We start from the raw sequence: 15414 nt of genomic DNA on the forward strand, positions 1-15414 counted from the left end.
ACATGATATTATGGTTTTATGTATTGACATGATCTTGGCAATGTTTTGATAAACTAATTTATAAATCACTTAATTAAAAACAAAATTTTTAGCCTCAAATTTTGGGATGTTACATTTGCATCATCAGTTTCTATACTTTTCTCATCTTTGTGTCATTAGTTCTTTTTCTATCTCAAACATAAGATATATATTTATTTATAATCGAGTACATTTTACTTTTTGATGCTATTAATTCCAATCACCGAATTGAATTTTCTCATCTGTCCTACAACCTCTTCGTTCCTTATATTTTCATCCTCAGTTTCCATACTCCTCTCATCTTTGTATCATTAGATCTTTTTCTATCTCAAACATAAGGTGTATATATATATATATATCTTGCATATATAAATGATGTCAACATTAAATTTAAGATACTAATTTGTGTCATTTGTCCTATGATTTGCAGTTAAATTCTATTAAATTCATTTTTGCTTATCTAGTGAAACATATACAAGCAGATATTAAAACTATTTTGCATGTTGATGTTTCTTATGATAAGACATGACATGGTAGGAGAAAAGTCATAGATGTGTACACTAGCGCTACTCATAAACTACAATATAATGTTGGTTTTGCACCTAGTTGGATTCAAATTGGGTGATTGAAGTAGATTACTCAAAACTTTATGTTGCTCGAGGTAGGAGGCGTACAAACTGAATACGTAATGAGATGGACACGCATCATCCCGGCGAACCTCATAGATGTGGCATATGCCACCAAGTAGGTCATAATAAAAAAGTTGTCCAAATTCTTAACCAAGGTTTAATGGTATGTAAGCAATGTATTTTATTGATCTAGTAATTTCAAGTTTAGTGATCTTATAGTTTTATGTTCATTTGATTTTGTAATTTAATGTTGAATTGGTCTTGTGATTTTGTAATGTTATAAATATGATGTGAAATATCTATTTTATTTATTATATATAATTTTAGTAATATTTAATATTGGTATTGATTTGAAGGTGTAAATGATATATTTTTAGTTGTATAAATTAGTAAGGTTTATGTATAAAATTTAATAATATGTTTATAATGAAAAACTATTACATTAATAATATATCTGTTATAAAAGAAATGTTATGTATGCAGTTGGTAAAGGTAAAAAAAATAAAAATAAAGTATAAAAGCTAAATGTGTAATTGAAAAGTTTTATAATATAAAACTGAAAATTCTAATAATGTACAAGGACCATTTATGTAATTAAAAATATCATACGTATAGTTTAAGTGGGCCACAACTCTACTTTTGCAAATGAATTTGAAACAGCTCCTTAGTAAGAAAACATACAACTTACTGCAGTTGAATAATTTTGATCTCTACATCAACTACTATTGATGAATTATGGGCATAGTTGAATACGTCTATTATGTTTTGATGCTTACACTTGCATGTACCCTTTATGAGAAAGGCGCAAATAATATTGAAGAGTTATGACCCCCGAAACCGAATGAGCTCGACATCGCCACCTTGATGTCCAATCTTTCTTTCTTTTTCCCAACTAACAGATTTATGTCCTGATAATTCATATATGATATTATTTAAGACCACTCATGTAATGGTGCGCATAATAATAATAGAAAAAATATATAGGAGCTTATATATTATATATACCACATCTTTATCTGGATCGTCAAGGTTAACATTTGGATGCACCCAACCTGTTCGTATGGCCTACATATATCCACAATCCAAAAATGAATATAAAAAAGAGTACGATTCAAGAAAATGAAACCAAAAATTTCTTCCTTGCATTACTTGTATCGTTGCAATGGCTTCCACGGCACCTGCTGCTCCTAGAAGGTGACCTATCATGGATTTTGTCGAGTTTACCCTTAACTGTAGAATTAAATTTCATGAAATATTCAATTAATGCATGCAATTGGCTTTGGTAATTAAGGATAAGATAGTAATTAATGTATCCTTTAATTCACCTCTTGGTTTTGGCCAAAACAATGAGTTATAGCAAGATATTCCTTGATGTCTCCAGCTGGTGTCGATGTAGCATGTGCGTTTATGTAGTTAACATCTTCCCTGGATACCCCTGATTGAGATAAAGCCTTTTCCATGCATAATATAACACCAGCACCTAATATTGTGACGTAAAATCCACCATATATAATAGTTGTTAACTATGATATAGGATCAAACAGGAGGTGTATCCGCCAACATGTCATGAATTAGATTATACCTTTAGGGTGAGGGTTTGTCATATGATAAGCATCAGAACTAAAGCTTCCACCCAAAATTTCTGCGTATATATTAGCACCTCTTTTCTGTTAAGATATATGTATATGATCAAATAGGAACACTAATCGCCATTAATTAGCATATGAACAAGTTTTCGGTTCTTGGTATAGTAACTATCATCAACATACTTTAGCGTGTTGAAGTTCTTCAACCAAGAGAACTCCAGCTCCTTCTCCCATAACAAATCCATCACGACCCTGATCATTATGTAAAGGTACTTTCAAAGAATCTGGCTAGGTAACAAAAAAATTAAAGACAAAAAATAAAATATATATGAACCGAATCCCATGGACGTGAAGCTTTGGTAGGATCACTATTCCTCTCACTTAGAGCTTTGCATGCCACAAAACCCCCAACTCCTGCATGAATGGTTGTGGATTTATTGTATCTATTTTGATTTCAATGTTCGATTAGACCTATAAGAGAAATAAGACCATACCAATAGGTATAATTGGAGCTTCAGAGCCACCACAAAGCATCATATCCTACAAGATTCTCAACATACTAAAAAAAATAGACATAATGTTGAATTATAAAGCTGGATTTAGGACAATTGTTACTTAATTATTGTTGGATGGTAATTAATTAATATGTTTGTGTTAGCTTATAAATTGGTTATAAGGCAGTTAAGATTTGTCAATCTAGAAAGTAATTGCCAATTTGCCATCTTGAAGGGTTGCACGTACAATGGTTAGGATGGATACTAGGTTGTGATGATCGAATTGTATATAAATAAGTGTGTGGGTATATATATATATATATATATATATATATATATATATATATATATATATATATATATATATATATATATATAATATGTGTAATATTTATGATGCCATGTTAATAAAAATCTACCCTAATAAACTAAAATTATTTTTGACAAATGTCATATTTTATTGAATTTGATACATATGGCTAGAATAATTACACACCATACTTGTCAAGGTGTGTTTTCTCAAATATTTTGATTTATAGAAAAAAGATATTTAAGTTATACTAATAAGAATTTAAGGCTTTTAATAAAGAAATCTTAAATAGTTCAAAAAATTGATTCCTAGTTCATGGGATTAATTTGTCGAAATGATTGGGTAATTTTATATAATTTTAAGTTAAATTTTTTAAAAATAAGATGATTTATACGAATATAATCTGGAAAGTAAAAACTTATGTTTTAAGTAGGTATTCTGGGATAATTAAAGGCCATTTAATGATTTAATTACATATTATGTGATCGACATCTGAGCTATCTAACAAATCTACAACAGGGGTGTGGAACAATATATCCAGAATGAAGGTCATGTTGGCTAAGCAAGGCATTCCAATGAGTACTATTATCAAAAGAACGGTTAATTCTGGAGATGACACGTTATTTTGGAAAGATGATTGGATTGGCAACATACCACTGCAACTTATCTTTCCTGATCTATATTGTTTGGAGTTGCATAAGAAATGCAAGATCTCAGATCGAATATATGATGGTGAATTTCCGTGCTCTTGGTCTAGTCAACCTGATCCACGACATGTGAACCAACTGATGCAAATCCTTGGAACAACTCATCTAAACTCAAACAGTGATTCATGGTCATGTGAACTAGATTAAAATGGGCAATTCTCAGTTGCAGCATGTAAAAGGAAGCTGATAAAATTTGACAGTGGATCGGATGGCAACTCCTTTATGCGGCTTAAAGAAGTTCCTATAAAAGTTTCTTGTTTTTTTGGTGGGCAGTTCAAAACCGTATTCCCTTTATAGTGGAACTCAAGAATCAAGGAATTAATATTGCAACTTTTAGGTATGGTGGGTGTAATTTAGTAGAGGATTCATCTAACCATATATTGCGCATGTGCCCCTTTGCCAAAAATGCATACAAATGGATCTTTAGATGGTGTGATATTTTGATGTCCTTGTTTGATAACACAACTGAGGCTCTAGATTTTGTGATTACATGGTGGGATTCAACAAAAAAAATAAAAAGGGCTTGGTGAGTATCGGCTATGGAATGATTTGATGTATGTGGAAAATAATAAATGATAGAACCTTTAATCAATCAAGGCTTACATCAACAAAGATTGTAGACATTGTCTAGTCATCTGTATTCTTGTGGTTCAAGCATAGAAGCAATAAGGAAGTATATAATTGGTCAGATTGGTGTATTAATCCACTTATGTAAAGTAGTATAGGGGATCTCAATGTATCTATGTTGTGGTGAGGTCTTGTTTCTTTTTCCCTGCCTTGTAATGGTAGGTTGGGTTTTCATCTCCCTTATTTTCTTAATAAACGTTTGTTGGTTCCGAAAACTCCAAACATTATTTGGTCACAATTTATTTCACCAAAATTTATTATTAGATATGGTCTATTAATAAATATTATTTTTTTAGTGTTATTTTTATTATTAAGTTATGTTGATTTTGTAACATCCTAAAATTCAGGTACAACTATTTAACCCTTCTCTTTTGTCAAGTTGTCAAGATTAACCCTTGAGTGGAAAGTGTTGCAAATGAGTACACTGGGCGTACTGGAGAGTACGCTGCGTACACTCATGCGCTTAAGTTGGATGCGGACTTGCCTAGGTACGTTGGGCGTACCCAAGGTTACGCTGGGCGTAGCGGGCCCAGATGCAAACCCTAAATTATGGCTTGTGCACTATAAAAGGAATGCTAAGGCCTTATCCTCAGCCACCATTTCAAAGAGTGAAACCCTAAGAGAGCATTTCCTTTGTCCTAAAGCTGGTGTGTGAGTGTTTTGAGCTAAAAGTGCCTTTGTGTATTAGTAAAGAAGAAGGAGAGGAGATTGTGGAGGCTAGGGTTTGAAGTTCAAGTTTGGATCTGAGTTCTTCAGAGGGAGGAGCTTCATTTAGAGGTAAAAAGCTCAGAACTTTCCTCTTTATTTTGGTTTGGTGTTGCATGGTCCATTTCTAGGGTTAAAGTCCTAAAGGTGGAGACTTTATGAGCATAAGGGGCTCCATGGACCTAGATATGTCCCATTTCAGTGATATATGTTTTGTAGATCCATAAAAATTCCAACTTGGTCGTTATTATGGAGCTATGTTTGTGTTATGGCCTAGAAAGGCGTATGTGTTGTATGTGGTATTTTGGGGAACTTACTAAGAATTTGTGCTTACAGTTGTTGTGTTGTGTGTTTCAGGTACTAGCGAGGACCGTGGGAAGGCACCGACATGATCCGTACACACTAAGAGGATTTATGTATTTGAGATATCTTGAGATTCTGGGATTTGTTTGTTATGATGACTTTGGATACAGTTGTTTGATATATTTTTTGATGATTGAAAATATGATTTAAAAATGAAAAATTGTTTTGAAAATTTACGTGGTTACAATTTGGTATAAGAGCCTTGGTTTGAGGGATTCGGGTGCAACTTCGGATGTATCTGAACTCAAACTGAGGATTGAGAAAGTTTTTCATAAATAAACAATTTTTCTAAGAGAGTAAAAGATTTTGAGAAAGGCAGAATGGAGCAGTGTATACGATAAGCCAACGCCCGAACGGTGATTTCCCAAAATACCCTTACATTATGTGTTATGAGATATGTTATGATATGATATGCATGATACAGTAGGCTAGGTATTCATATTAGGACCAGAGTGGCCTGATTTGTGATGCCTTAGCCTAGGAAGATTTCTGCTACTATTAGATGCTTGAGAGTGAGTAGGTAGCAGTGAGGAGCTTACGAGAGGTCTACCGAAGGGTAGCCTATGCTAGCAAGATGTAGAGTACTTGTGATTTGGGATCCAAGGAGGAGGACTTGGGGTGAATACTGATGCGGTATGGATGGTAGTATAAGGGCCCATACTACCAAAGACACCGTATTAGTGCGCAGTCCAAGTAAGAATCCTTAGGGTACTAGGGAACAAGTAGGTTTGTATTATCAAGTGCGAGTATGCTCGAGCAGGTCTCTGATATTTTATGTTGTATTTCAAAGAGACATCATGGTTGGGACACGCCACACACCTGAGACGAGCGGTGTTAGTGAGGAGGAGATCCTTAGGTTGATTCATGAGGAGGTAGCTGCTACCATCCGAGCCGAGATTCCGGAGATGTTTGGGTCTATCAAGACCACACTGATTGAGACTTTCGATGAGCAGTACGCAACGGTGACTGAGGCTGCGGCTGCTGTAGCTACTGCAGTTGTGGCTGTTGCCAGGCCTCAGGGAGGTGACTCATTGTTGTTTCAGGAGTTTAGCAACACGAAGCCACCAGAGTTCGATGGGACGCAGGATCTGATTGCTACGATGAGATGGATTTCAGATATCGAGGGATGCTTCTACACATGTTCATGTCCGGATCATCTGAGGGTACGGTTCGCGCTGAACCAGCTTCGCTTGGGAGCGAAGGACTGGTGGAAGTTCGTGACAGAGAGCTTCACTCTTGTAGAGATTTCTGTGGTGACCTGGGAGAGGTTCACCACCATGTTCAGAGACGAGTATGTTCCCCCAGTGGAGAGGGAGCGGTTGGCTCAGGAGTTCTTGACCCTCAAGCAGGGTACTGATTCGGTTACTGTGGTTACCAGGAAGTTTCATGAGAGGGAGATGTTCTACCCTGAGCAGGTGTCTACCGAGCAGGAACGCATGAGCTGGTATTGGAGCATTCTAAGGAGGGATATTCGGGAGTTCGTATCAAACTCGACTTACCAGAAATTTGTTGAGCTCCAGGAAAATGCCCGGAAGAGGGAGATTGAGTTGGAGACTCAGGCCAGGGAGGAGGTCGAGTCTCAGGGGATGGATTGGCGGCCGGCACAGTCTCATCCTGCAACCAATCGGGCAAAGCCCACCGATTCGAGATCTGGAGTCCAGAAGGGCCGCACTTGCAGAAAGTGCGGCAAGGGACATGACGGGGTTTGTCGATCGGGTGCTTGCTACAAATGTCACAAGGAAGGGGATTGCCCCAAGGGATTCATGGTTTGATTTCATTGCAACCATACAGGCCATCGGAAGGCCGAGTGTCCGCAGTTGCGGGGGACAACACAGGGAGCACAGTAGGGATCTGCCCCTGACGCCGTGCGAGCTACTGAGGTTCGGCTGGTGAAGGCCGAGGCACCGAAGGCTCACGAGAGAGCCTTCCAGTTAACAGTGGAGGAGGTCCGTGCAGCGCCTGATGTCGTGCCTGGTATGTGTTCTTTCATTTATTTATGTTGAGTTTGAGGTATTGTGCTTATATTATGATATGCGTGGGTACTTTTCTTGTGAATTATGTACATGCTTTGGTGTTATTTGACTCGGGTGCTAGTCGGTCATTTTTTTCCTTAGCGTTTAGTCAGCACATCAGTATCCGACGAGAGGCGCTGAGTCAACCTCTGCGAGTTTCTTTAGCTGAAGAACGAGCGGTGTATGCTACGGATGTGATTAAAGGATGTGTACTCGAGATCTTCAGTGTGGAGTTCCCGATAGATCTGGTCCCGATTGCAATGGGATACGTGTGTGTTATAGTGGGCATGGATTGGTTGAGCCGATTTGGGGCTGTTATAGATTGCGAGCGTCAGTTGGTGATGATACGAGATCCTAGTGGGGGAGTACTTACGGTGTACGGTGAGGGTACCCGATGTGGGTCAGCGTTTTGTTCGGCTGCCAGAGCGAGACAGAGTTTACAGCAAGGCAGCAGTGGGTTTGTAGCCAATGTGATGGACACACGAGTGGCCGCTGGGAGGCCAAGTTCGATTGATGAGGTTTCGGTAGTGCGCGATTTCCCAGATGTTTTTCCTGAGGAGTTTCCGGGTGTGCCTCCCGAGAGACAGGTAGAGTTCTATATCGATTTGGTTTCGGGGGCAGCGCCTTATCGCCTTGCGCCGCCAGAGATGCAGGAGTTATCTCCGCAGCTTCAGGAGCTACTGGGGAAGGGGTTGATTAGACTGAGTAGCTCACCATGGGGAGCACCGATCCTTTTTGTCAAGAAAAAGGATGGTTCACACCGGATGTGCATTGATTACCGGGAGTTGAACAAGTTGACGGTCAAGAACCGTTATCCTTTACCGAGGATCGACGATCTGTTCGATCAGTTGCAAGGAGCGTCTTGGTTCTCCAAGATAGACTTGAGGTCAGGATATCATCAGATGAGAGTGCGGGATGAAGATATCCAGAAGACGGCGTTCAGAACTCGTTATGGGCATTACGAGCTCTTTGTGATGCCTTTTGGGCTCACCAATGCACCGGTAGCATTCATGGATCTCATGAACAGGGTGTGCAGGCCGATGCTAGATCGGTCGGTGATCATGTTCATTGATGATATTTTGGTGTATTCGAGATCTAGAGAGCAACACGAGGAGCATATGAGAGAGATTCTCGGGGTGTTGAGGTCGGAGAGTCTTTTTGCCAAATTCTCCAAATGTGATTTTTGGTTACGAGAGGTCCAGTTCTTGGGACACCTTGTGTAACCTGGATGGGATATTGGTAGATCTAGCCAAGATTGAGGCGGTTATGAGATGGGAGGTGCCGAGATCACCCACCGAGATCAGAAGTTTTCTAGGATTGGTCGGCTATTATCGGAGATTTATCAAGGATTTCTCCAAGATTGTCGTGCCTCTCACCAGGTTGACCTGGAAGGGTGTTGATTTTTCATGGGGTTCAGAGCAGCAGACCTCGTTTGAGACACTTCGCCAAAGATTATGCGAAGCGCCAGTGTTAACCCTCCCTGAAGGGATGGAGGATTTTGTGGTGAATTGTGACGCGTCGATATCGGGGTTGGGTGCAGTACTCATGCAGAGGGGGAATGTGATAGCGTATGCGTCGAGGCAGCTGAAGCCTCATGAGACGAGGTATCCTACCCACGATCTGGAGTTGGGGGCAGTGGTGTTCGCCCTCAAGATCTGGCGTCACTATTTGTATGGGGTTCGATGTACCATATACACGGACCACAAGAGCTTGAAGTATTTGATGGATCAGCCCAATCTGAATATGCGCCAGAGGAGATGGTTGGACGTGGTAAAGGATTACGATTGTGAGATCCTGTACCACCCGGGCAAAGCTAATGTTGAAGCTGATGCCCTAAGTCGTAGGGCGGAGAGTTCCCCAATTCGAGACATTTGTATGCGACTGACTGTGATGACTCCGGTGTTGGACACCATTCGAGAGGCCCATGCAGAGGCCGTGAGACCGGAGAACTGTAAAAGAGAGCGGGTGATTGGGTAGGTACCTGAGTTCGTTACCAATAGCCGCGGGTTTATGACCTTTCAGGGTCGGATTTGGGTGTCGTATGCAGGCGGGGCGCACACCACTTTGATGGAGGAGGCGCATAGATCGAGATTCTTGATCCATCCCGGGGCCACTAAGATGTATTTGGACCTGAAGAGAGAGTACTGGTGGCCCTATATGAAGAGGGATGTGGCGTGGTTCGTTGAGAGGTGCTTGACCTGTTGTAGGGTTAAGGCCGAGCACCAGCGTCCGCATGGCAAGTTGCAGCCACTTGAGGTTCCCCAATGGAAATGGGAACAGATTTCTATGGATTTCATCACCAAATTACCGAGGACCGCAAGGGGTGTCGATGTAATTTGGGTGATCGTCGACCGGCTGATGAAGAGCGCTCACTTACTTGCTATTAGTGAGAGCTCTTCTGCAGAGAGGCTGGCAGAGTTGTATGTGAGGGAGGTGGTATTGCAACATGGAGTGTCGATCTCAATTATGTCAGATCGGGATGTACGTTTCACTTCCAGGTTCTGGAATAAGTTCCACGAGGAGTTGGGCACAAGGCTGCATTTCAGTACCGCTTACCACCCGCAGACGGATGGACAAAGTGAACGGACGATTCAGATGCTCGAGGACATGCTTCGGGCATGTGTGTTGGACTTTGGAGGGAGTTGGGACACGTATTTTCCGTTGGCTGAGTTTTCCTATAACAACAGTCACCGTTCGAGCATTGGTATGCCTCCCTTCGAGTTTTTGTATGGGAGGAGGTGTCAGACTCCCATCTGTTGGGGAGAGGTAGGGAAGCGAGTGATGGGCAGCACTGAGATAGTGCTTCAGACGACAAAGCAGATATAGCAAGTCAGGCAGAGTTTGTTAACAGCTCAGAGTCGCCAGAAGAGTTACGCGGATAGGTGACGATCCGAGCTCGAGTTTCAGGTTAGAGACTTCGTACTCCTGAAAGTGTCTCCTTGGAAAGGAGTGATTCGATTCAGGAAGAGGGGCAAGCTGGGGCCCCGGTATATTGGGTCGTTCTGGGTGACCGCGAGGGTGGGCAGGGTAGCATATCGGTTGGAGCTACCCACGGAATTGAGTCAGATACATGATACCTTCCACGTGTCTCAGCTGAGGAAGTGTATAGTCGATGAGTCGACGATGGTGCCGCTGGAGGATATTCAGGTGTATGCGGGCCTGAATTACGTTGAGAGACCGATCGCAATCTCGGATCGGAAGATCAAGGTTCTAAGGAACAAGGAGGTACCCCTGGTTCACGTCCAGTGGCAGCATCGGAGGGGGTCCGAGCTGACTTGGGAGCTGTAGTCGGAGATGCGGGAGCAGCATCCGGAATTGTTTTCAGCATGAGACTTCGAGGGCGAAGTCTGGTTCTAGTGGGGGAGAATTATAACATCCCGAAATTCAGGTACAATTATTTAACTCTTCTCTTTTGTCAAGTTATCAAGATTAGCCCTTGAGTGGAAAGTGTTGCAAATGAGTACGCTGCGCGTACTCATGCACTTAAGTTGGACGCGGACTTGCCTAGGTACGCTGGGCGTACCCAGGGTTACACTGCGCGTAGCGGGACCAGATGCAAACCCTAAATTATGGCTTGTGCACTATAAAAGGAATCCTAAGGCCTTATCCTCAGCCACCATTTCAGAGAGTGAAACCCTAAAAGAGCATTTCCTTCGTCCTAAAGCTGGTGTGAGAGTGTTTTGAGCTAAAAGTGCCTTTGTGTGTTAGTGAAGAAGAAGGAGGGGAGTTTGTGGAGGCTAGGGTTTGAAGTTCAAGTTTGGATCTGAGTTCTTCAGAGGGAGGAGCTTCATTTAGAGGTAAAAAACTCAGAACTTTCCTCTTCATTTTGGTTTGGTGTTACATGGTCCATTTCTAGGGTTAAAGTCCCAAAGGTGGAGACTTTATGAGCATAAGGGGCTCCATGGACCTAGATCTGTCCCATTTCAGTGATATATGTGTTGTAGATCCATAAAAATCCGAACTTGGTCGTTATTATGGAGCCATGTTTTCTAAGGGTTGGAAATGGAATGATATAGGTGTTGGTGACTTTTACAGCCATGCAAAGGCTTAAAGTCACCGACTTTATGGATTAAGAGGCTTAGGATCAGTCAGATTTGAAAGTTGGACGTGTGTCTTAACCGTTTAAGACGCAAAATGAAACTGGGAGTTACGCGGGGCGTAACCTCGGTATGTGTTGCGTAAGGGGTCGCCTTCCTTGATTCTGTGAAGTCGCCGGGTACGCCCAGCGTACAGATTTGGTATGTGCAGCGTAACCCGGAGGATTGACTTTCATTGACTTTTAGGGTTTTGGTCAACATTTGGACTTTTAGGTCAGGGAGGGGTAAAAAGGTCATTTACCCTTCCGTGGGATTATAGAATGGATTTAATCTAGCCTTTGACAGCCATTATTTATTAGTATTGTTTATGTGATTAGGCGGGGGCTAGATAAATGTTCTCGTGTGAGATATTATCCGAGATACCCGAGGTGAGTCTTCTCACTATACTGTACCTGGAAGGGTACCTATGTGTGACCGGAAGGTCTTATATGCTATGAGATGTATGTGCTATATGCTGATATGTGATATGTATGTGTTAGGTATGCTATGTATGATGAGGACCGGAAGGTCAAGATGATATGGACTGGAAGGTCAAGAGGACATGGACCGGAAGGTCAGGAGGTTACGGACCATAAGGTCGATACGGGTAGGACCAGAAGGTCTACCAGGATTCGGGACGGAAGTCCCCTGAGACACTTGGACCTGAGGGTCCCACAGAGTTATGGCTTGAAAAGGCGTATGTGTTGTATGTGGTATTTTGGAGAACTCACTAAGAATTTATGCTTATAGTTGTTGTGTTGTGTGTTTCAGGTACTAGCGAGGACCGTGGGAAGGCGCCAGCATAATCCGTACACACTGAGAGGATTTATGTATTTGAGATCTTTTGAGATTCTGGGATTTGTTTGTTATGATGAGTTTGGATACAGTCGTTTGATATTGTTTTTGATGATTGAAAATATGATTTAAAAATGAAAAACTGTTTTGAAAATTTACGTTGTTTCAGATGTTTAGGCCCTTATTCTTGAAATTGAAATAATATATAGTAGAATTTAAAATATTTAAGGCTCATCTAATAGATTACTATATCGATACACAAATAATTTTTTTAGTATTTTAATACCCAGTTGACCGTGGTGAATTGTTTAACTAAGTGTATTTACGTGTAATGGATTAACTTGTTGACCAAATAACTCTTGATTAATATTAAACAAGTAAGGATGGTATGAAGTACACACTTGTTTAAATTTTTACAATATTTAAGTAAGGGAAAATTGTGTTCGAAATTGAATTGAAATCGAAACAAGATGATTTCGAAATAGAAATGATATTAAAACTGTTCACTTTGGATCGTATCAGAACAATCTATATAGGATTGCATTGAGGAACGACCCATATCAGAATAAATCCCAACAAGTATGCGTTGAAACACGTGTTGTTCGGTGTTATATCCAATGGTTAAAGCGATAGTTTTGTGTCAGGTTTGACTGTTGGTGGACATTTGTTGGTTAAACTAATTATCCAATGGTTAAAAGCATGTTTTGTGTCAATTTTTTGAACGTCGTAACTGTCTTGTGATGCTTTCAACCAAGTAACATATTTAAGCAAATTTTATTCAAACTTTTTAAGAAGAGATAGTACAATACATTAAACAACACAATTGACAAAAACATACTTCTCATTCTCTTTTCTTGTTCTCAAACTTCTAAGTATTATTCACTCGAGGATTTGGGAGTACCGCCCAAATATTTCTAGTTGAAAGTTTCAATCATGATCTTAGAATTTCCAAGTGCATAGAATCCCAAATCACACCCTTATGGTTTTAAATGTTAAATTCTAAAACCCTAGTTTTTTTTTTTGAAAAGTTCAAATTACACCCTTATGGTTTTATTATGTTAATTAACTGTATAATTAAAAGAGAATTAATAAATTCATAATGACATGGTTTGTATTTAATTAAATTAAAAGGTATAATTTATTAAATTAGACCACATAGTATTTTAAAAGTGTAAAATACACCCTTATACTATATATAAAATTAAAAGTCTAATATTATATATGTATATGTAAATGTCAGTTTTACCGTTAGTATGCCTCATTCACGAAGTTGGTCTATAAGGGGTGTTTAAGGAAGTGGCCTGTAAAATGACCGCCATTGGGTATCCACTCTTACCCACCGCACTCTTGACTAGTGGAGGGTCGTTAGCCGAACGGGTAGGATAGGACACAACCTTACACTATAAGTATAATGAATACGAAGTAACTAAACGCTTTTATAAATTCCCAAATCTTAGTTACTTTAGCAAAAAATGTGGGGTTGGTGCTATTCCATGAAATTACACTTTGTACCCTTGCTAAGACGTTAGTGGAGCGTGTGTGGTTAACCGGCACACTAATTGGGCTCTAAGCAAAGGTGGCAAAGGGTGACTCAATGTTTGTCATAGATCGATGGAGTGTGTGTGGTTAACCGGCACGTCGATTAGGTGACTGTAACATTGGGGGCACCATGTATATTTGCATGGTTATCCACAACTTGTTTTGTGATCATATGCATCGCAGTCACAAACGAAGGGCACAGTCGAGATTTAAACATGCCACTGAAAAGTTCAATGAATCTCAAAAGATCTAGGAGTTTCAATTCATTTAAAACTTAATTTTCAATTTTCGTTTTTCATGGTGGAAATTGGTAAATTGTCATTTACCTACCTTCAAATGTTCTGCAATTTGGATTACGACATCCCTCTTCCAAATTGTAGAATATTGTGATGAGTCATAGCCTTAATATCTCATTTGGGTGTTTTATTAAGGACTAAAATCAACTAACTTGAATTTCTCCCATTTTGTAGATGTCAAAGTCTGACAACGATGGTCTTCCTGAATCCGTTGGAAAAAGTTTTCCACATGAAGATGGTATTCCACGATTAGATTGTAGAAATGGAAATCACTCTTCACTTCCTCCACCTCCTCCAATATTTCTCCCTATCCCATGTGTTCGAAGACTTGAAAAGTTCAAGGTCACTCAAGCCCTATTGGCAAAAAGACACGAAGATGGAAAGTCGGTATGCACTCATGTCTTGGATATGAAGTTGCATATTGATAGATTGGGAATGTTGGGCGTCGATGTCTCGGAGAAGTTGGGTGTTAAATTGGTTCTTCACTTACTTCCCAATTCATATGGTAAGTTCGTCAGAGAGTACTATATGATGGAACACGACGTGACCTTCATTGATTTGACTTATTTGCTTATTGCTGCTGAATTAAGCAATGATTTGGCGAACTAGTCGAGCAAATTTGTCTAGTAAATCAATATCCCAACCTTCTATGGGCAATGGCAACATTGGAAGTCCAGAAAAGTATTATCTACGCAAGAGAAAGGTTGAGTTTGAGATTGTCCCGTGTGCTATTCCGAAGAGGTCCACTTGTTTCTATTGCCAAGAAAAGGGGCATTGGTTACGAAACTGCCCTGACTGCCTGAGAGATCTAAGAGATGGGAGAGTCAAGATGTATGACTTTTCTTAAGGTAAAATCCACTATCTAACTCTATTAAGTTCCTATTTGGATATTATAAATACATGATGTGATAAGATTACATTTGGTGTTTTGTAGGATCGAAGAAAAAAGAGGAAGCTTAAAGGAAGAAGTGAGCTGAGTCTGATCGCGAAGAAATGGATTTCGATCGCATGATTCAATGATCGGATTTTTGGATCTGCTACTTTTAGAGTTATGATATATTGTTTAGGAATATGAAATAGCATAGTTTTCATTTGAATTTGCATTGTAAGGACAAGTTTTTTCCCACTTTTTTATAAATAAAATAAATTTTAGTTTTCGTCTTATTTATACTTCCTTGCAATGGCATGTATGAAAATTGATGTTTGTGTATTTCAATTTTTAGTAATGTTGAAATGGATGTGATTCTTAGTTATGTT

At 39.9% G+C, this 15414-nt stretch overlaps 1 protein-coding gene across 2 annotated transcripts in view; it reads right to left on the reverse strand.

Annotated features, from left to right (window-relative positions):
- Positions 1-1308: 1308 nt before the first annotated feature.
- Positions 1309-15414, reverse strand: part of LOC145066411 (3-oxoacyl-[acyl-carrier-protein] synthase II, chloroplastic-like) — a 43869-nt gene continuing 29763 nt past the window's right edge. For both annotated transcript variants that reach the window (XM_079013648.1, XM_079013647.1), the window contains exons 6-13: positions 2728-2773; positions 2568-2647; positions 2417-2485; positions 2230-2314; positions 1973-2127; positions 1797-1877; positions 1653-1712; positions 1309-1555 (exon numbers count right to left, since the gene is read on the reverse strand). In XM_079013648.1, coding sequence (XP_078869774.1) covers positions 1439-1555; positions 1653-1712; positions 1797-1877; positions 1973-2127; positions 2230-2314; positions 2417-2485; positions 2568-2647; positions 2728-2773 — 693 coding nt within the window. In that variant the 3' untranslated portion in view covers positions 1309-1438. The remainder of the gene's footprint in view (positions 1556-1652; positions 1713-1796; positions 1878-1972; positions 2128-2229; positions 2315-2416; positions 2486-2567; positions 2648-2727; positions 2774-15414) is intronic.

Source organism: Lactuca serriola, chromosome 8, assembly GCF_051521515.1.
Source record: "Lactuca serriola cultivar US96UC23 chromosome 8, Lser_US96UC23_V15, whole genome shotgun sequence".
NCBI lineage: Eukaryota > Viridiplantae > Streptophyta > Magnoliopsida > Asterales > Asteraceae > Lactuca > Lactuca serriola.